Source organism: Phyllostomus discolor, chromosome 10, assembly GCF_004126475.2.
Source record: "Phyllostomus discolor isolate MPI-MPIP mPhyDis1 chromosome 10, mPhyDis1.pri.v3, whole genome shotgun sequence".
NCBI lineage: Eukaryota > Metazoa > Chordata > Mammalia > Chiroptera > Phyllostomidae > Phyllostomus > Phyllostomus discolor.
The window spans coordinates 40,123,021-40,145,461 of NC_040912.2; the positions used below are offsets into that span (position 1 = coordinate 40,123,021).

Sequence of the window (22,441 nt, forward strand, 5' to 3'; positions counted from 1 at the left end):
GTATTGAAACAATTGGAGAGATTTCCAGAGAGAGTTAGTCTTTCAAGGTATACACATGAAAAATATGTGTGTACAAGGGCACACAGTCCATGCTACATTTACCTGACAAGGATAGGTGGTGGATAATCCCAATCTCTTACATATTTTGAGAACTTGACCAGATTTTATCAGACCCCTGATCAGACAAGTTTCTTTTGTGCACTTTGGGTGCATTTGTAGTGACTGGGGGAGCTTAGCACAGCTTCTGACAAATCACTGCCTGCGCTGAGCCCTTTGGACAGAGGCATCTAACCCACCTGACATTGTGGGTACTTTTGTTTTCCCTGTTTGTTTGTTTTTACCGTACAACACCACACCCTTTTATTACCTAACCTCTTTCTACTTAGTATGGACCTGCCTGAGCTCTGCCTCCCCCCCCCCCACCCCCGGCCCGCCTCCCCCTCCCACCCCGTGTCTCACACCCTAGGGAACCTGTGTCAGTGTTTTGAATCCCTAGACTACTCCAGCAGTGAAACTAGACAGATCAGAAGCTAAGGCACATTTGATTGAAAAGCAGCTTTTCGTTTTCTTTTTATGCTGCTTCCCCTTCCTCTTTTCCCAGATATGTAAACACATGTATTTTTTTTGTTTAAATTTAGCGAATTGGTCCTCTGTCTGTGACTTGGTTTAGCTATTGGGCTGAGCCTTGCTCCTCCCTTCCCTACTCGGATAGGAGCCACTGGGATCTGGAGCTAGAGCTTCCAAATTGAAGCTGGCCCCAGGCCAGGTGACCTTTTCTTTGTAAGTTTCTTTCCTAAGCAGAGTTTGGGGGTGGAGGGGGGCGGGGAGCTGGGATCTGTTTGGTGCTGTTTGGAGGGGTAGTGAGGAAAGGAGGGGGTGGAAGAGAGTGAAGGGCTGTTGTTAAACAGTTTCTTACCGTAAGAGGGAGTTCAGACCTACATCTTTCCAGTTAATCACACAACAAATTTAGCTCATCGCAATAAAAAGCTGCTCAGAGCCGACTGGTTCTCTTAGGCACTGAGTCGAAACAGGATTCCTTTACCCAGGCATCGTCTCCGGTGGGATCCGCCAGCGTCCAGCAGCACCATGTGGGTGACCAAACTTCTGCCAGTCCTGCTGCTGCAGCATGTCCTCCTCCACCTCCTTCTGCTTCCCATCGCTATCCCCTATGCAGGTTAGTTCCATCATCATCATTATTAATTATTATTATTATTATTATTAATTTTAACTCAGTCTTACTAATCTCTCCTTTGCCTAACACTCTTTACCCTAGTCTCAGCATCCTTTTTCAGCTCAGTGTGAGGTAAGGGAGTTTAAAAGTTCTCATTGTCCTTTCTTTTGCTCTATTTCTATTTGCAAAACATTTAAAATGATAATTAGCATCCCCTCAGTGTGTCTCCCCCACCCCTGCCCCCACCCCCTACTGACCCAGCCCCTTCTCACTTAGCCTAATAGTTGTGGACTGTGGGATAGGAATGAAGTGCTAACACTGGCTGGATCTTGGCTCGTTGGGACAAGTTTAAAGCTGTACAGAAGGTCTGGCCTGACGAGGGTAGAGTGATGGTCAGGGCAGCAGGGAATCATTTTCTTCCAGAGAATAATTTTCCATGATAACCCACTGGCCCTACATCACTTGGTCAACATTCAAAGCTAAATTATAGCTTTATGCAGGTTTACATTTGGAGAAGGCAGGTTAAACTCTGAATATTTGCATGTTATGAAAATGAAAGAGAAAGACTTCTAAGATCTCATTCTTTCTGGGCATGGATGCCTGCCCTTTTGAAACTGCAGGGCAAGGAAGGCAAAAATTATGAGACTTTGATTAAGGCTGCAGAACTTTCAACGTCTCATTTTCTTCCCTGGATTTACAGGTTGGGAAGGAGTTGCCTGGGAGTCCAAATTGCGTGAAAGTTGAGAGATTTCATTTGCCGCTTTGGGAAGTTTTCTGTTGTAATCAGGGCAAGAGGAAACATCTGCTTTTGGTTGTGTTATCATTGTAGTGGCTGGGATGCCAACGGGAGAAGGCAGTGAGCATCATGGGTGGGCACAGGGGAATAAAAGGGTGGAACAGTAACCCAGGTGGTAGACGGGGCGCTTTTATAATCTGAAGCAGAGAACAGGCTATATCTTTTGAGATAAGTTAAATATGAAATTCATCAGACCTCTGGACTAGTTTCTGATGTAATACAAAGGTTGAAAACATCAAGGATTTGCTAAATGATAAGAAATCATCCAGTCCACCTGGCTTTCTTCTATTTTGTGAAGTGTCCCTTTTGGAAAACAACACTGTGTGGGAAGGGTCAGTTTGAAAACATTTAGGTCAGATTTCTAAAGAGGTGAAAGAGAAGTTAGTGCAGGCACCAGGTTTGCATGCTTGAGGTGTGTCATGTTAAAATAGGTGGTTGAGGGGAGTTTGAGCATAAATTGGAATCGTGGCTAATAGTCGGAGGTCTTCTGTTTTTAAAGATTAAAATGTTGATGGTCTGAGGTAGACTACGGGTACCTGAAATCATCTGTGCTCATGCAAGCAAGGGCAACACAGTGTGGAAAACCCAAACAGTAGATCAGCCATAGACAATGTCTATTTATTTTTGGCACGCATTATGAAGTTTTGGCAGGAGATATACATTTGTAATTATATTTCACTTTGGCTAATGTTGAAATGACTGCGCTTCCTGAGTGGAGGGAAAATGCAGCCCAAGAGTGTGCTGGCAGGCAAGGAGAGGCCAACTGGGAATTGAAGATATGCTGTGAATAATTCCTGAAGTGTATAATGCTAAAATTGTCATCAAAAGAGGGTCTGCCTTTGTTGGGTGGCAAGTTGGATAGTTTTTTGAATAACATTCATCAAAATGGAAAACATGGATAGTTCTCTTAGAACATATAAAGAGACTTTGTTCTTTTTTATATACCACCTAACGTTAAACCTTTAGAATGTTTTCTAGTTACTCTCTTCAGTTATTCTTTTTATCTTATACATTTATGTTTTACATATTGTTGAATAATGCAATGTTAGAAAAATAATTGAATACTATAATGAAGTGACAACCAGTTATGAGCAGAATGTATTATGCAGACATTTTATTTAAAAGTTTCGTAAGAAATAATACAGTGGACCCAAGCCATTTTTATAGAAGTTAGTCTACAGAGAATTACCTCCATCTGCTCCTACCTACAATGGAAACAGATATACAATCCCTTGTAACAACTGAAGCACCTAATGTGTGGGATATAAAGACAAACAAATGACATAGAAACCTATGTTATTGAGCAACTGTGTGGACCAAGCCCTAAATATAACACTTATTTAATTCTAATAAGATTGGCATTGTTGGACTCATCTTACCTAAGGAAACCAATACTAATGACCTTAATTATCTTATTATCTTAGTTTAAGGGATAGAGCTGAGCTTGCTACACAAACCTATGTGAATGAAATATATGGGATTAAAGAAACAAAAACAAACAATTTATACTAAAGCCAATAGCTGTGAAGTTAGTTGAAACTGCCCTTTAAAAAATCCATTTTGCTAAGAACTGTAAGAAAAACTCTGTTTTAGAAGTACTATTATACATGATTGAGACGGAGCTCATTCGTAGGTTAAAGGATCAAGCCAGGTGTAGGGAGTATAGGGTACCCCAGCTATGTATGAAAAGATGAATAGTCGTGCATTACAGTCAGTACCTAAGTCAGGGGAACACAAAGTGACCAGAGGAGTATTGGTGAGAGAGTACAGGAAAGGACAGGTAACTAATGTGGGGCTAGTGTATGGAGTACCTGAGGTGTGTAATATGACTTGTGACTAGAGAAGGTATGATAGCATGCGTAAGTGGAGAGTATTATGCTAAACTACTCTATTATGAGCATCGTGGGAAGCCGGCGAACATTTTTGAGTTGACAAGGTACCGGATGGAAGTTGCTGTGTGGAAGGAGAGTGGTGGGCAGAAACCGACAGTGAAGGAAGAGACCAGGAGGCTTCTATACCAGTGAAATACTGGACAAGGAAGTGGAATGAAAGAGGAGGGAAATATTTAGGGAGGCCCCTAATCTCAGACAGAACATGGCTTCATTTTGTAAATCTCTTCAGAAGAGGTCATTATGCTGCTTCTCAAAGAGCAACATTTAAGTCTGACATGATCTCTTTCTTCTTGATGTCTTTATTTGTGATACTGTTACTTTCTCTAAAGAAGAAGAGATGATTGTGAAATCCAAGTCCTAGACTGTAGCAATGAAAATCTGGACTAGGATTTATGATTCTTGTCTTTGAGAAGTTTAAAATCTCCAGTCACAACCATTCCCTTCCATTAATTATTTGTGTACTTTCATCTTAACATGTTGGCACTTCAAGTTGTTAATCACTAATCATGTGGGTAGGTTTCTCAGAATATGTGGAGCCAGATTCCTGCTTCTTTCTACACCCTGCAAATCCTTTCCTTGCATGATTTTCCTTTGAAGTCAATGGTTAGTCCATATAGAGAAGAAAATATATGAGGTACTGAGAGAAATGAGTGTGAGCCCCGGGGACCAGAGGGAGAAATGTGTCTTTCTTCAAGCACCTTGATACATTTGACCCTACTCTCTGTTTGTAGGTTTTCACTACCACCCTAATGATTTCAGTTCTAAAACAGGGACTTCAGGCTCTTCAGGAAATATAGCTTCCAGAATGTTTTCCCATACTGGGAGAAGAGGAAAAAGGAGTTGCAATTTAAAGTACAGGAAAACATGACAAAGTTGGAGTGCTCTTTCACCCCTTGATTTCATTTCAATATTTTGTTTATAAACTTCAACAAACAGTCATGCACAAAAAATAGCAGGGCAAAATCTGATCCAAAGATATTTTTGAGTTTCTTCCCAAATTAAGCTTTTAACTGTTTTCAGTAAAACAAGCATCAGTTGTTAATACATATGGAAGAGAAAATTGAAACTTTTTTCTATAAAGAAATTTTATTTTTGGATGCAGTTTTGAATGACTTCTGTTTCAAATTTTTCTTTTATTGAAGAAGGAATTAATTTCATAAATGTGCATGTTACATGATGCACAAGTAGCTTGAACTTCACATTTTTGAGTAATTAGTTACTGACCCACTAGAAATGACTGAAGTTTAAGGGAAAGCTTCTAAGTCATGAGAAATAAATAGTGAAAAGGTAATCCTGGTATCTGTTTCCGATGGCCTCTGATTAGCTTTGTAGCCCCAGACAAGAGTTTCACTTTTATTTATTATCTAATAAAGGGAAATCATAGATTTATTTGCTTTGTAGAATGTATTTTTATCATCAGGTGAAAGGTAGTGATGGAAAAATTTATCAGCAAGCAAGAGTAGACCATTTTTATGAGGTTCAGCCACACATTAACACATTTCAGTAGGACAGCTGAGGAGCTGTAGAACTAAACACAACCAGGAAACCTGGAGAGACTTTCTCTCTCTCAGCAGTCTTCAGTGCTTGCTTTCATATTGCATGACATTGAGAAAAGAGACCAGGGCATTGACCAGGTGTTCTCTTTTATTTGATAATTAGTAAAATTCATATCTGAACTTAATGTTTATCTTAGACTTTTAAAATTTCTCTGTCACTTTGATGTGCATAATAAATACAGTATACATGAGGTCAATCCAGTGTTTTTAGTTAACATAATTATTTGAGAAATAAATATATATACACACATATAATTTTCATTTTGGTGTATAGGTTTTTTTTTAAAACACATGATCTGTATCTATTAGCTATATTTGTTTCTAAAAGATATTCCTATTTATACAGGAAATGAGATGACTATTATGCTATGAAACATTTCATAGCACCTGAGAAATAGTGCACTAAGGTCAAAAGAAGGAGAACCTCTTAATAAAAGAAATTCATCTCTCATTAACATGGTCTTGTGGTAAAAACCAAAATTTGAAAATAATTATATCACATTTTCGCTTGGGAGAATAAAGTATCACCCTTATGCTAGATATTAAAGAATAAAATTTCAAAAACAAAACATTGCATATTAATAATATTATTTATCCGTATTGGTTTCCAAATGTTTACTTAATGATTATAGTTTTAAAAACTCTTTTTAGTTCAAATATAATATACCTTCTGTTTTTTTTAGATTGAGTAACTGGCTTATTAGCATTTCAGGTAATTAACAAAGTCATTTGGCAAGTCAATGAGAATACCAGAATTGTATCATCTGTCTGCCAACATTATGCAAGACATTTGGTACACACAATAAATAACATGTTGATAGATCATTTGGTTGATTGAATTCCCTTGCTAAAATATCTTTTAAATTGTATCTGTTGTACCATAGCCATTCAATCTTGCAGGGCAAAGAAAAGTTAAAAATGAAAGCATTACTACAGAAATTAGTACCAGTCTTTTGGTCCTTGTGTTCTGGAGTTTTATAGAGAACAAGAAATTTAGAGGAATTCATGGTTTTTTTTCTCATTTATTGTGAAGTTCAGGTTAGGAGAGACATTAATAAGTAGCATCTGTCCATTTAATAAACCAACTGGAGCCAGTGGTTGCTGGCAAACTTAAGAGTATAATGCCACTCTTGGTACCTCACTCTATTAGCCATATTTCCAAATTTTCACCCTGTTTTCCTGACACACTTCACCACACATACAAGCCAAGAATGCATTTCCTGTTCTCATGTCCAAGTTTCTTCTCCATTGATAGGCCTAAACTAAATCTTCAAGAAATATTTACAAGCCTTAATTTCACATCCTTTCTTAGAAATTCTTCCAGAAAAGATGGCATCATAGTGTTTAAGAATGGAGGTTCTGAAGCCAAGCAGCTGTGTTTCAGATCAGATCTTCTAAGTGGTCAATTTTTCCCTGTGCCTTGATTTCTACATCTTAAAAAATGAGTATATTATCACTACCTTTGTTATAGGGTGTTCGAAGGATGGCCAGGCAGAGGAGGGGCGCTGTCATGTCTATCCTTACACTGTAGCTTCAGTCTCGTAGACGTTTTCATCCTCATGGTGAAGATGGGGAACATTGTTAGAAATCAGATAACTTCAGGCAAAATGAGAATAATGAAGCAAGTTCTTGATACTCTAATGTTATTAAATAGATTGCATCTTTTAGGATGTTTTAGATTGTTTTCAGGTTTTTTACAGAAGGTTTCCTGCTATCTAGGGGCCTTGTAGAATACTTTCATGGAGAAAATGATATTGCTACATTACAGGATAAACTTTTACAAGCATTTGATTTACAGCATTTGGGTTGATTTCAAGACAAATAGTTCAGTGATACTAAGAAACAGTGCCCCAAAGCACAGAAAACACTATGTAGGAAATGAGAAAGGCTAGAATATAAATAGGATGAGATACTTTAAAAAACAAGTCTGAAGAATTTGTCTACTGCACCATTTTTAGTGAGAAGTTTCTCACTTGTCTTTGAATCAACTTATCTAATTAATACTATAACAGACAAGGACCAATTCTAGAAGGAAGACAAATTATAGAACATATTATGATATTCCTGGGCCTTTGTTTTCATACTGTTCAGAGACCATCACATTAATTATTTATTTAGCATGTACTCTGTCCTAATTTTTAAAAACATCCTTCATTTGAAAGAATGTAGATGAGTGATTCTACATGACAAGTTATTTATTCTTTACTGTTTAAAATATTCCTCGCTTGTTCTTAACTATCTGAGGATACCATTCCCCACCACTCCATCCCCAACCTCTAGAAGTTTAGTTTGTTGTCAGATAAAATCATCATCTTGTAGATGATCCTAAAGGACTTTGTTTTTACATGAGCCTTAAAAGTTTATTCTCCATGTTTGTTTTATTATTAATAGAAGGACAGAAGAAAAGAAGAAACACACTTCATGAATTCAAAAAGTCAGCCAAGACTAATTTGTTTAAAGAAGACCCATTACTGAAGATTAAAACAAAAAAAATGAACACTGCAGACCAATGTGCCAATAGATGTGTTAGGAATAAAGGACTTCCCTTTACTTGCAAGTAAGTTTCTTCATTTTGTTTTTAGGATAATTTTCCAAATATAGCATGTACTTATCATCATGATTTTTTTTATTCAGTGTAATTTGCCCTTAAAATGAAAATCTTGGCTTTAGTTGTGAACACATTGCAACAGAAGACTTAGCTTTCAGATGATGGAAATTTGAATAAGGAACTGCATATAAACTGAATCTTTTAGAATACAGTGGCTTTGATTATGGAATTTATGCTTTATCATCTTATAAACAATCGAACTTTAGGAACTAAAATTTATTTCTTAAAGTATATTTTATTGATTATGCTATTACAGTTGTTTCAATTTTTTCTCCCCTTTATCCTCCTACACCCTGTACCACCCCACCCTCCAGCATTCCACCCCCTTAGTTCATGTCCATGCGTCGTACATATTAGTTCTTTAGCTTCTCCATTTCTCATAATATTCTTAAGCTCCTCCTGTCTACTTTGTACCTACCAATTATGCTTCTTATTCCCTGTACCTTTCCCCGCCCATTCTCCTCCTACTGCCTCTCCACTGAGAACCCTCCTTGTGATCTCCATTTCTGTGATTCTGTTCCTGTTCTAGTTGTTTGCTTACTGTTTTTTTAGTTCAGTTGTTGATAGTTCTGAATTTGTTGTCATTTTACTGTTCATAGTTTTTTATTTTCTTTTTCTTAGATAAGTCCCTTTAACATTTATATAATAAGGACTTGTTGATGATGAACTCCTTTAACTTTTCCTTATCTGGGAAACACTTTATCTGCCCTTCCATTCTAAATGATAGCTTTGCTGGATAGAGTAATCTTGGATGCAGGTCCTTGACTTTCATGACTTTGAATACTTCTTTTTAGCCCTTTCTTGCCTGCAAGATTTATTTTGAGAAATCAGCTGAGAGGCTTATGGGAACTCCTTTGTAGGTAACTGTCTCGTTTTCTCTTGCTGCTTCTAGGATTCTCTCCTTCATTTTAATCTTGGGTAACTTAATTATGATGTGTCTTGGTGTGTTTCTTCTTGGATCCAACTTCTTTGGGACTCTCTGAGTGTCCTGGACTTGCATGTCTAGTCCTTGCATGCCTAGGCTTGCATGCCTAGCCCTTTGGTGACTTCCTTCACCAAATTGGAGAATTTTTCCTTCATTATTTTTGCAAAGAAGTTTTCAATTTCTTGCTCTTCCTCTTCTCCTTCTGGCATCCCTATGATTTGGATGTTGGAATGTTTAAAGTTGTCCCAGAGGTTCCTAAGCCTCTCCTCATTTTTTTAAATTATTGTTTTTTCATTCTGTTCCAGTTGAAGGTTTATTTCTTCCTTTTGTTTTATATCGTTGATTTGAGTCCTGTTTTCCTTCCCATCACTGTTGGTTCCCTGTATATTTTCCTTTATTTCACTTTGTATATCCTTCATTTCTTCCTTCATTTTGCAACTGAACTCAATCATTTATGTGAGCATCCTGATTACCAGTGTTTTGAATTCTGTATCCAATAGGTTGTCTATCTCCTCTTTGCTTAGTTCTTTTTCTGGAGTTTTGATCTGTTCTTTCATTTGGACCGTAATTCTTTGTCTCAGTGCACCTGTTATATTGTAAAGGGCAGTGCCTTAGGAATTTGCCAGGGTGGGGCAAGCTACTTCACTGCATTGTGGCACTGTATGTGGGGGAGGGGTTAAAGAGGGGACAATGTCGCTTCCTCACTTGCTGGGCTCTCACCCCACTTCCCATCACTTCCATCACTTCCTTCGCTTCCCGCAAGCAGATTGTGTCCTTTCAGGTGCTGATTCCTGGGGGAGTGGGCCTGTGTATGTTCTAGGACTGCATAGGTCTTTCCAATGGTAGTTTCTCTGGTTGCCACAACCTCCACCAATTTTTACAGCCAGAAGTTATGAAGTTTTAGTTTGCTGAAATGGACCCCTGAGTTGCACAGTTTTTCTAACTCCCCAGGTGATTCTCCTGGCTTATCCTCACACGAATGTAGGAAATCCTGTCAGCCAGCCACCTTTCCTACTCAGTCCTCCACCTTGCCACACACCCTCTCTGCCGCAGTTGCCTATCTCCTCCCCTCCTACTGGTCTGGATGAATGTTTCTTCTTTAACTCCTTGGTTGTCAGACTTCCATGCAGTTTGATTTTCTGGCAGTTCTGGTTGTTTTTTGCTTTTAAATTGGTTGATATCCTTTTGGTTGTGCAAGGAAGAGAAGCATTTCTACTTATGTCTCTATCTAGGCTGTCTGGGAGCTAAAATTTAATTAGATTGACTTTTATCTAACATTTAAAAATATTCTATTCAGAGTAAACATTTTTTTTTTCATACAAGAGGAGTAAAGGAATTTTCAGAAGTTGGGCAATAGCCAAAATTTACTATAACTTATGTCATTGTCTTTGGGGATTTAAATAAAAGGTGTTGAGAGAATTAGATAAAAAAACTAGAGAGATTGGTGTCAGCAGCAGAGGCTTTTTTAAAAAGGCCAGGGTTAGTGATGATCATGTTTTAGGTGCAAAGTGATGGGATAATTCAAAGAGGCATGAGGGGACTCTGTGAGTTTTCTTATCTGGTGAAAGCCCCTGTGTGACCTCACAGGGAAGAATTCCTTACTACTTTGCCAGTGATCCCAGAGAATGAAATCTAACATTTTAGGCAATGTAGGTGACAATTTCATCTTAATAGTCTTTCTAAGTGCCTGAGGAAAATGCATTTCTTAATTCTTCTCCATAAACATTTCTCCCCTCACTTATTGTTCCACCCTTTCATTCCCTGTTTCATCCCATATTTTACAGGATTGAACATGACACACTGTGAATTTTAAATTCTACTATATTACATTTAGGTCATGACCCATAATGTGAACACAGGTTTAGTAAAATCATGGCAAGTGGTCTTCATGTCATCTTGCCTTTCTCAGAGAAATGAGTATTATGGGACTGAGGAGAAAGGACTTGGTCCGAGGAGATCTTCAACAGATTTAGAGGGAGGAGAGACTATCTCCTTTCTATTCACTTACGGCTCCTGTGGAAATATTTTTATAGTCAAACTGCTACTTTCAGGGAGATATTTCTTGGCAAGGAGAGGGGGTATTGACTTTGCAAGGTTATGCCTATGTAGATTCTGTTTCTTTCTCTTTCTGATAAAACCTTGAGATAGTTAAAAGTAAATTAGAGAAAATCAACTCTCAGTCAGTATCCCTGGAGATGTTCTTCTGGTAATGGAGGAGGTTGGAGGTACAGTGTTTTCCTCCCAGGGTTGGAAGGGTTGTGCAAAGGGGATCGGAGAACCACATCTCATTGTTGGTTTTTAATTCTGAATCTGAAATACACTCTCCTGGATCCAGAACTAAGGAAAGAATTGCTACCTTTTGATCATCACATTAATCAGCCTAATACCTATTAAAAACAAAACAAACATAAGACCTTTTCCTTTTTTTATTTAGGAGAAACTAAAATATGTTTGCTTCCTTGGAGAACACATGTGATATGATTAAGAAATCTTTACATATCCCATTTATGTATATGAGGTTTCATATTTTCCTGCCATATTCTGGTTGTGTTAAATTTAGTCTCCAAATTTATGGCAACCTGTACGGAAGACCACATGTAACAATACCCGTGAACAGCCCAAGTTCTTCTGGCTGGAAATGGTATCATCTTCCATTTCTTGTTCACCTATCACACTATGTGTGTATTATACATGTGTGTTTGGAATCACTAAATATGTTAGTTATTCAGAATTAAATAGACATACTGTGATACTGTGACACTTGATTCTTAATGGATTAAAGGATCTTTTTGCTGACTTGTTCTATGGACTAGAGTCATTGGAAGGAAAATGTTTGGAAAATACTTAACGAAGCTGTGTGAAAGTATCTGTGATAGAGTGGTCACGGAGTGGAATATTCTCAAACACTGTTTTTTTTTCTTGAGGAGGGATCAATGATATTGATTTTATGGAGACAGAAATGTTTCTTTAGTGGGTAGGAAAGATGACCAGAATTTTAAGTTCTTCAGAAAATTGCTATTCATTAATTGGCTCAAAAGAAAAACTCAGTAGGCTTTCCTCTCCTGCCATGAACAACTGGAAAACCAGACTAAATGAATTTTTGAAATGAAGATGGTAATTAAAATAAGGCTAAGATAAAGATTTGTAAAGTTAAACTTAAAAGAATTTGCAACTCACAAAATCTGACAGCTTAGATCCAGTCCAATGGAGGTGTAATGATATAAGGAAACACTTTCCTGAGAGAATAGTAGAGAAAAAAGTGAATGAGATCAGACTGAAAACCCTGTCCCCAGCTTTCCAATGTAATCACATTGGTTTCCACAGAGCAAATGTTGCATGTTCCTGATGGGGCTCCTGCAGGGTGATATCATGTCAAAGTCATTTGGAAAAGTAGTTTACATACATGTGGTACATTTTTATTTTAATGTACAGTTATGTGGCAAGTTATTGAGTCGATAACTCTAACATTTATTTTTAGATGTTTGTTTAGTTTTACTTATATATGTATTTTTACCTAGTCACTATGTTTTCAAGGTCATTTAATATCCTCCCGTGACACCCTACAATAGGGAAATAGGGAATTTAACATGTATTGCATAAGCTTACAGTCTACCAGATCAAAACTCAAGTCTATTAGTAGCCAATTCTATCTTATCAAGGCATTCTGCCACAGCCATAAAAATACTTTTATGATTTGCTCTTAATTACTATTCCAGCTATAAAGTGTTTTTATAAGTAGGCATTGTGAAATATCTATATGTATATCAAAGCACAAAGTTTATGATTATAATGTTTTGAAGTTATGTATATAGAATACAATGTAGTAAATAAAACATAAAATAAGTAAAATATTTTCTAAAATTTTATGTATTTTATATGTTTATAAAACTTATTTCCCCTTATTTAATATTATTTAAAAGTTGTCAAATACTAGGAAATAAATGACTAAATTGAAATATCTCAAATTAGAAGATTATTTGTTCCCAAAAATATATGGCCTGGAAAAAAGTCTGTATTTTAGAAAATCTGTGTACTTTAAAAAATTAGATACTTGTACATGGTGGCATTGTAAGTACAATAGTGAGAAATTTTAATATAATTTCTTAATGGAAGGAAAATAGTTCAGAATTCCAACATCATCTTGTGTATTGTAAAAAATGGTAACATTTAAAATACAGAACATTTTTTCAAGTACTTTATTTACTATTCTTGGATAAGACATGTTTGCATTTATCATTTTTCTTCAGAAAGACATTTATATTGCCTTCCTTGGTCAAACCATGTATCCATTCTTTAAAAACTGTATAAATAGTAGTATTCCTTCTTTTCATTCAGATATTTTTTTCAGGGCCTTTGTTTTTGATAAAGCAAGAAAACGATGCCTGTGGTTCCCTTTCAATAGCATGTCAAGTGGAGTGAAAAAAGAGTTTGGCCATGAATTCGACCTCTATGAAAACAAAGGTAACTGATCTCTCCCTAAATATTCATAGTGAAATAAAGTATAAAGTATACGTGATTTCCTGCCACAGTGTTCCTTCCCACTGATTTTTCTGTTGTATACTATATCTGTTTTGCAGCTAATTCATCCATTAAGATAGATGACATGAGCATCTTGATGATCTCCAGTAGGATACTTTTGATTAAAGAGATCATTTCCCAAACTTTCTATAATTAGATTACCCCTTCTTTTTTTATTTCTAGGAGCCTTTCCTAGAATTGGTATTCTCCATATTATTTTAGAAGATGCCGCCTTAAGCTAAGACATCTTACATTACAGCAAATTTTGGGCTTACTAAAGTATTTTAAATTTAACAACTTTCAATAATGGTGTTATAGTGATGGTTGTTGATCATACAAATTATGTATATAAGAAAAATCAGTTGGATCTATTTCTAATTATTATGTTCTTTTAAAAAAACTTAAAAAAATTTGACACCAAATTACTTGTTGTCTATTTTGGTATTCTGATATTATATTCACAAGGTATTTACTTTGTTCAAAAACAGAATTATATCAATAAATAATTGAAGAATGTTAAACAAATATGAATTTAACAAAATGAATCTCATCACAAAAATAATCAAGGGTTGTATTTATAGTAGTATTTATTTTAATTATAATGCTTTCTTAAATCATTTTGTCTTATTAATTTGGGTATTTGGTAATATAAACAGATATTTTCTTTTTTTTAAGTGTACAATTCAATATTCTTTTTTATTTTAATTTGATTTTTCAATTTTAATTGTTCAAGTACAGTTTTCTGTCTTTTACTCCCATCCCAGCCCACCCCCCCCCAGATATTTTCTTATAATATGGTATATATCTAAATTAAATTAAGATTAATTCATGGTACAAAATAAGATGATCTTTATATACCCCAATAATTCTACAAATCCTAAACATTACTTATCATCTGGTATAAGACCATCTTCAATCTTCTGGGGTGCTAACAACGGTATTGTAGTTGATAGGAACTACATTGTTTGACAGAAATATACAGCATCTTTCAATTCGATTGCCCTATAATTTAACAATTGAAGTGTTAGCAAAAATATGAAAAAAAACCAGAATAATGTAAATATCCCTCTTTCTCACACACACATGCACACATATACAGAAACCCACACAATTATAGTGAGATTAAGGCAAACTAGTTATTTTTATTATCTTAAAGTAACTTTCTGAATACATTATAGATTTGTTTCATAAATCACTTAATTTTCACTTGTAATATTTTCTTAACATGGTCTGCATAGTTGAGCAAATCAGTCTGCTTCTTTAAATTTGTCTGGCCATATAAGGAGACTAAATGGTAATGGAAAAAAATACAATAAAGATTAAATAAAAAATAAATTTGCTTGGGCAGTTAAATATAAAGACTATATTAGTACATTCACTAATCTCTGCAGTAACCCAGGTAATATGCTCAGAAAATGAAACTCCTCAATAGTCTTTTTGTTTTGTTTTGAATTATTCTGAAATGAATTATTTTGAAAATATTAGTAGAAATTTTAGGCAACATATTTCAGTATGATTTGAGATAGTTTTCAAGCATTAATTGCTTAAAGATTTGAATGGGAGTTTCTTTTTCTTTTAAGTATATGCAGCGTAGTTCACTCATCGCATTTTTCTCTGCTTTCTTCTAATAGACTATATTAGAAACTGCATCATTGGTAAAGGACGCAGCTATAAGGGAACAGTATCTATCACTAAGAGTGGCATTAAATGCCAGCCCTGGAATTCCATGATACCCCATGAACACAGGTAAGAACACCATGAAAAAGAGAGGATAAATCCGTTACCTCTTCAAACTAATTATACAATTCTATAATAACTTAGCCAACTTTGCTGGATTATATTAAGCCAAAGATTATGTGAATTCATGACTGATATTTAGCCAAAGATTAATACATTTATCATGAAGATGTGTCCTAACATCATCTTACAACAAAACCTCAATTTTGAGCCCTGGCTGGTTAGCTCAGCTGTTAGAACTTTGCCCCAGTATGTCGCACGTTCTATCCTCAGTGAGGACACATGTAAGAATCAACCAACAAATGCATAAATAAGTGGAAAAAACAAATCATTGTTTCTCTTTTCTTTCCTCTTTCTCTTTTTCAAATCAATAAATTAAAAAAATAAAAGATCCTTAATTTATAGATCTTGGTGTTTGTGAAAAATAATAAAAATGTAATTTTTAAAAAAGATTTACCTCTACTTTTGCCTTTGAGAAAGTTCATCACTGTGTAGCTGAAGTAAAGTGGTTGACTATAAATTAGGGATGGACAACTTTCTGACCTTACCTTGGGCCCAAATATTCTCTAACTTGGTGGTTCTCAAACATTAAAACCACCTGCTAGGAGCCCATAATGAATCCACTACACAGGGTGTCAACATAGACCAATTAAACCAGAATCTCTTGGAGAAAGAACCCATGTGCCAGCATTTTTTTAAAAAAATGATTCCAAAGAACAGTCAAAATTGAGAACCTCTACTAAAAACTCCTGCCTCAGATTGACCAGCTTTCCCATCTACCTATTGCCCAGTGACTGGAAAAACTTCTTATTCCTCAGGAATTAAATGTTTACACTTAAGAATTGTGTTCATTATAACAGATGAATACTATTTAAAGTTGAGTAAACATAGTATCCAGAGGCTCATTAGTCTGAAAGTTTTAATTCTAATGGAGAAACATAGATAGATATCTACTAACCACTAGAGAACTAAATTTAGCAAGTTTTCAAGATTTATTTCACAAATAATTTTTAAAGGTTTTATTTATTTATTTTTACAGAGGGAAGGGAGGGAGAAAGAGAGAGAGAGAGAAAGAGAGAGAGAGAGAGAGAAAGAGAGAGAGAGAAACATTAATGTGCGGTTGCTGAGGGTCATGGCCTGCAACCCAGACATGTACCCTGACTGGGAATCGAACCTGTGACACTTTGGTTTGCAGCCCTCACTCAATCTATTTCACAAATAATTTTAATGGGAACTACAGTAGTTCAAAATAGCTCTCCCTGGTTGTTAAATGCGTTAGAAGATTTAGTTTATCATGTGCCAGTTGCCGATAGGGCTGAGCAGTATACCCAGTTTATCTCATTGAATCCTCTCAAGAACCACACAGTGGTTTTATTAATTCTGTTTTATATGTAGTGAATCTGAAGCTCAAAGAGCCTTAGTAACTTTTCAGAGTCATTCACATCTAGTAAGTGGTGTGGCCAGAATCCGAGTCCAGCAAGTGTTACTCTGTAACCTTTGCTTTTTACAACCCCTGGCATGATATGCTTAGCAGATCAGTAGGACACATGCTGTGACTTGGTTTTGCAACAGTGAGGATAACTTGGCCTTGATGAATCCACTTTTTATTCCATTTCATTAATTTTGGAGGGTATAGTTATGCAAGATGATTGTACTTCAGTAAACAAAGAGGAGTTAATTGGACCACATACAACAAAAAAAGTTTGTTGTTCCACATTGGGATCAAAACTGTGATCTCGGCCTAATTAACACCAACTAGAAATTATTCAAACTGATCAGCTTTACAGTGTTTCAATAACAGAAAACAATGCATTTTTCTAAATTATTTACTTTTAAGTATATGCAAATATTTCTGCAACATAGTATTTTCCATATTACAAAAACAGACAATATACTGGTAATTGGTTTTGTCCTCTTATAAGTATTTGAATAGTATCACTCCCATGAGAGTGAGGAAACCATTTTATTCAAATAGATAAATCTATGCTTTTCATGAACAAAGGAACAGCATTTGAAATCAATCCTGCCCTGGTCGAGGAGAGTGCCCGGGACTGACCCAGTAGAGGTCTTATTTGAACCCAAATTCACTATGATTGTGATTTTCCACTAGAGGAATAAATGTGAAATAGATCTCCCTGGGAACAAGCTTTCCAGTCCAATCAGCTATTTTTTCCAGCAAACATTTCCTTGAGTTAGGGCTGAGAAGACCTCATATTAATTAAAAATACTTAGTGCAATGGGACCAACACTTCATTATCATTACTTAGCAGATTATTGGAATATCTGCATGATAGCTTACCCACTTTTAAGTTAAGTGTTAACTAAAGATTAACTTCATGGGAAATGGAAAGAGAAGTATATATGTCTCTGTCTAAAGGAATGATTTACTCTTGACTCCCTAAACTGAAATATTTTATAAGTGGCTTAATGGGAAGATGATGATAGATGATGGAATTACTATAGAAGCTTAACTAGAATATCAGGTGACCTGATATCTGCATCTCTGTCCTTCATTGGCCACCCTGCATTTATTAATAAAGCAGATGATGGAATAGATCAAGTTTCCTATGAACACAGCTTATGTTAAAAGTAAAGAAAAGGTGAGTAGCACCTAGAAGATCTAATTTATGTTTCAAAGTACCTTTGCATGTAGCTCAATTTTAAATATTCCCTACTTATCTCTTTAAGCCTTGCAAACAAGGGCAAAGAAACAAAAATAGTATGTATGTAGTAAGAGTTTATTACAGAGCCTGTTGACTGGCACATGGATGCAGTGTAACTGGCTTTCATAAACATCTGTTGAATGAACACCAGTGAGTGAAAGGAATGGGGCTAGGCTTCACTTCTTGGTCAAGCATGAGATGCTAAAGAAAAACATGCTAACCCCACGAAGCAAAAACAAAAGCAAGTTTATTTGGATAAAAAAAACAAAGAATGATGACATGACCCATAATGCTCTTTACCTTGCATGCCTTAAAGAGGAATTTGATTCACATTGATACAGAATTCTGGAAAGGAGCACATCTTTTCATTTCTTATTTTGTTAACTCTGGTGGGAGATTTTTATTCATCTTTCAGTCATATTTAGGTTTGATTTCCACTTATTTCTCTTCCTTCCTACTTTTATTTTTTCCTAGTAAACCATTTGCTGATTCACTACATTTTCACAGCTTCTTTTTGGCTTTATGAATCCACTGGAAATATATATGTGTGTATATATTTATTTGTGCATGTGTGCATGGAACAAAAATCTTCCTAACTGTTGGTACTTGTGTTCATTTAACATGTGCTAAATACATGTTTCTTTTTAAATTTTTATTTATTGATTTAAGAGAGAGGAAGAGAGAGATATCCATTTGTTGTTCTACTTATCTATGCATTCATTTGTTGATTCTTATACATGCCCTAACCAGGGATTGGGCTCCCAACCTTGACATATTGGGGTGATGTTCTAACCAACAGACCTACCTGGCCAGGGTGTATTTAGTTTCTTAAAGCAAAATTAACATGTAAAATGATACAAAATAAAGGGCCTCATAATAATCCAATTTACTCCATTCATCTTATAAATCCAGAAGTTGAAGACCCAAAGAGTAAATAAATTGTCTAAGGACTGGTGTTGTATACTAATTGAATGATATATGTGTGTGTGTGTGTGTGTGTGTGTGTGTGTATTTATATGGCAGCAATGTAGATTTTTAATTAATAATAACTTATTTTTACTACTCTACTATACTGAGTTTTTCCATAAGATAGAGTTGTAAGAGTATTTTCTAAGGTAAATTTGATTAATATATTACTTTATGAATACACATAAAATCAACTTTGGTTCTATCAAAATGATGAGTATTTCATTATAAATCTACCATGAAAAGTTGGAGAACTGACAAAAATGAAAGAAAATAGATTTTAAGCAATGGCAAAATAGGGCTAAAACTAAGATAGGAGATAACTTCTTTTAACTTTGAAAATTAAAATTGTGAGGGAACTGTAAAATCATTATGACCTTTATTGTATTCTAATTTTGTCAATCATGTGGATTAATGTCTAATTTTTGTTCTTCTATATTTAGAATGCCAGTATAGTAAGGCTATAAACTTCTTATCTAAAGATATTTTGGCGTTTAATAATGTTAATCATATTTAATAGCTTCCTTGAAAATATTTGGTTAGTAGTAAGTCTCTTCACTTTGTGTCACAACATAGTGAAACAAAATGATGATATTTTTTCATTAGAAGTTTCACTGCAAAAGGAACACATTTGAAAGATATTTAACAAGAGAGTAACATCCTTGGACTTTAAGTACTATTTAGAACTTAGAAATCAGTAGAAGTAGGAAAAAAAGCCTTATAGCAAAAATAGAACTTAATATTGAAAATGCTACCAGATTTTCAAAACAGTGTTTACTAGTGTCACCTACACATGTATATTCTTTCTTTATGATTTTTTTTGTGTGTGCCATCTGGCAGACAAATGCTGCATCATTGAGGTCAATACCACAAGCAGTACAAAGAATAAAAAAAGTTTTTTGATTTCTGATATTGTGTTGAAATACCTCATGCTAGTAACAAAAAACTATGTCTAGGAGATTAGAAATTTTAAATGAAGGTAGTGCATTGCAGTCTCTGTACCCAATGACCAACTATTATGAACTAAACCTGGAAGTACCAAGTCTCAATCACAGTGAAAATAAATAAAATTTTTGAAGAGAATAGCAATTATGTCCCTTACTTCCACAGAACAAAGACTAGTAAGTGGAGTGTGCTTAATAATAGCATTTATTGTCACTTTGTCATCTTTTAGAACTTTGCAAAACAACCCATATAAGGTGTAAGGTGTTGTAAGTTATGGTTATATTCATTGTAAAGGCAAGCTAACAGGCTGAGAGAGACTAAATTACCTGCTGGGTCTCTAGTAAGCGAGAGATGTGAAATTTGAGACCAGGTTTAATTTGAGTATAGACCTTTTGTTTGTGTAACTTCATCAGCCTGTTTCTCAGTTGTGCAGAAAATAGGAGGGCAATTCTTCATAATAAAAACAAAAAACAAACAGGTAATTATGTGGGATAAGCAGTGTGATTGTGAGATTTCAAGGTCAATTGTAGAGTTTCTTCAGTTCTTTCCTTAGTAGCCTTGCTCAATCACTTGCTGTCTTTGAATGAGGGTTTGAAATTGTGGTTCAAACAATGTTAATTAAGTTCTTGAATGTTTGGCTTTTTGCAAATCCAGAGATATATCATGCTAAATGATTTTGAATGTGAATTAAGTTAGGTAAATACTTATAAAATTTGAGGGTTTTAAGAATAGATGCAAATGACAATTCCAGTTAATATACTAGATGGGGCAAAAGTAGGTTTACAGTTGTTCATATGGAAAATAATACAGTAATTAATAAATAATAACACAAGAATAAACTGTGTTTTGTGTATTCGCAACTGTAAACCTGCTTTTCCCCCTCCCTATGTATGAGAATCTGAGTTAGAATAAAGGTTTCTCTACTTAAGGAAAAATCATACCCACTAATTAGTAAAATTAATAGGCCAAAAGTAAAGTTGCATGCGCTTATACTGTAATGATTATCATTTTAAAACTAGCTTTTTGCCTTCGAGCTATCGGGGTAAAGACCTACAGGAAAACTACTGTCGAAATCCTCGAGGGGAAGAAGGGGGACCTTGGTGTTTCACAAGCAATCCAGAGGTACGCTACGAAGTCTGTGACATTCCTCAGTGTTCAGAAGGTAAATGAACCTGAATGCCGTGTGGGGCTCTCTGCTCCTCCTTTGTGTAGAACTGCAGCTCTCCTGAAAGGTTAACAGAAATGAATCGAATCACAATAAATATGTTGTTCATTCAAATACAACTATAGAGAATTATCTGAGCATTTTATACAAATTTTAAAGCTGAATTATCGCAAGGTTAATGTAGAATAATGGAGCGAGTTACCAGTTTGTGAATTTTAATAGAGCCTGAGGCATCCTCCCAGGGACAGTAAGTTTGGGCTTCTTCATTACTATCTGGAGCTCACATACCTCAAAATCTGTTCCTACACATCAGCTGAGAAGAGCTACATGGAACTTACTCCTTATGAGTAAAGATAATACTTTATTTATCCGGCTCCTGTTTCCGTAGAAACTTTGTCAGTCCTACTCTGAAGTGCTTTGGCAAGGGTTTATTGACCCAGAAGAGAATATAGGAGGGGGTCACTGGAATTGGATACACCTGTGTGCATTTTGGTGCAAAAGTAATTAGAACGAAGTCTAATACATAGACTGGAATGCCATTGAGAATACTACTTGAAGAGATCAAAGCTGTCTTAAAGGCAGGCACCCTAAATCCATACCTATGTTTTTACCCCCTCTCACAGCATAAGAGGGCACTGTCCTTCCTTTTGCAGTGGAAAAATTAATGACTGACAAGAAGGAAGAGTAACTGTTTAGCACTGCATGTGTTTTTATTTTTCTTAGTTTTCTGACTACCAAAAGCTGGCTTTTTAGTTCTGTCAGACATTAAAATTTGAAAATCCAAATGAAACATGGATTCAATACTGATACAAATTTAGTAGGATTTTGAAGTACTTGGGGGTGGGGGTCTGCTGAAATGCTGTCCAATTTTTATAAAAAGATATCTTATCAATTTGTTATTAACCAATTTTTAAAAATAATTCTTCCATAAATATCAATTTGATATTAGGTTGATATTATTACAAAGAAAAGAGCATTGTTAGTTAATTGTCACAGAGAAGGTGAATTTGTTTTCTGTTGTCAGTTAATTTAAAATTCTTGACTTCATGTGCTAGAGGCAGTTCCATCTGTTTGTAAATTCTTACTTTTCATTCATTCCATATCATATTCTGTTCACTATAACTTCATTGTTTTCTTTTCTTTTAAAAATAATAAACTGATCTGTGATAACATTATGAACAAGTCTGTTTTGTATGAATAAGTCTGTAATTAATGTTTGTCTTAAATTTACACATGGAAGAAAGTAACCTACTTTTGAGAAACTCTTCATTATCACAGTTTTCTGAGGTTGAACATCATTGCTAGGAGTTTTGTAATTGCTTTTGTTTGACCTGAGAAAGTGCTTTCTGGGGAAAGTAACTTGGTCGAAATGTAAACAGTTTAGCATTTATGTTACCTGCCTAGTAGTGTGAGAATGTGATTTTTCCACCCTTGATTTATAAGAAGAACATTCATCAAAATACACTGGTATAGATCTGAAGTGATAGGCCATGTAGAAT

The 22,441-nt window shown here is 35.3% G+C and overlaps 1 protein-coding gene across 4 annotated transcripts in view; it reads left to right on the top strand.

Moving 5' to 3' along the window:
- The first annotated feature begins 699 nt into the window (after positions 1–699).
- The window catches only part of HGF (hepatocyte growth factor), a 79,577-nt gene continuing 57,835 nt past the window's right edge, over positions 700–22,441 (top strand). Inside the window, exons 1-6 of one of the 4 annotated variants that reach the window (XM_036010687.1) lie at positions 700–780; positions 1,047–1,174; positions 7,807–7,972; positions 13,297–13,409; positions 15,098–15,212; positions 20,797–20,939. In XM_036010687.1, coding sequence (XP_035866580.1) covers positions 1,087–1,174; positions 7,807–7,972; positions 13,297–13,409; positions 15,098–15,212; positions 20,797–20,939 — 625 coding nt within the window. In that variant the 5' untranslated portion in view covers positions 700–780; positions 1,047–1,086. Of the gene's footprint in view, positions 781–874; positions 1,175–7,806; positions 7,973–13,296; positions 13,410–15,097; positions 15,213–20,796; positions 20,940–22,441 lie in introns of those variants that run through there. The other 3 variants (XM_036010688.1, XM_028525711.2, XM_028525708.2) reach the window with 3 other exon arrangements.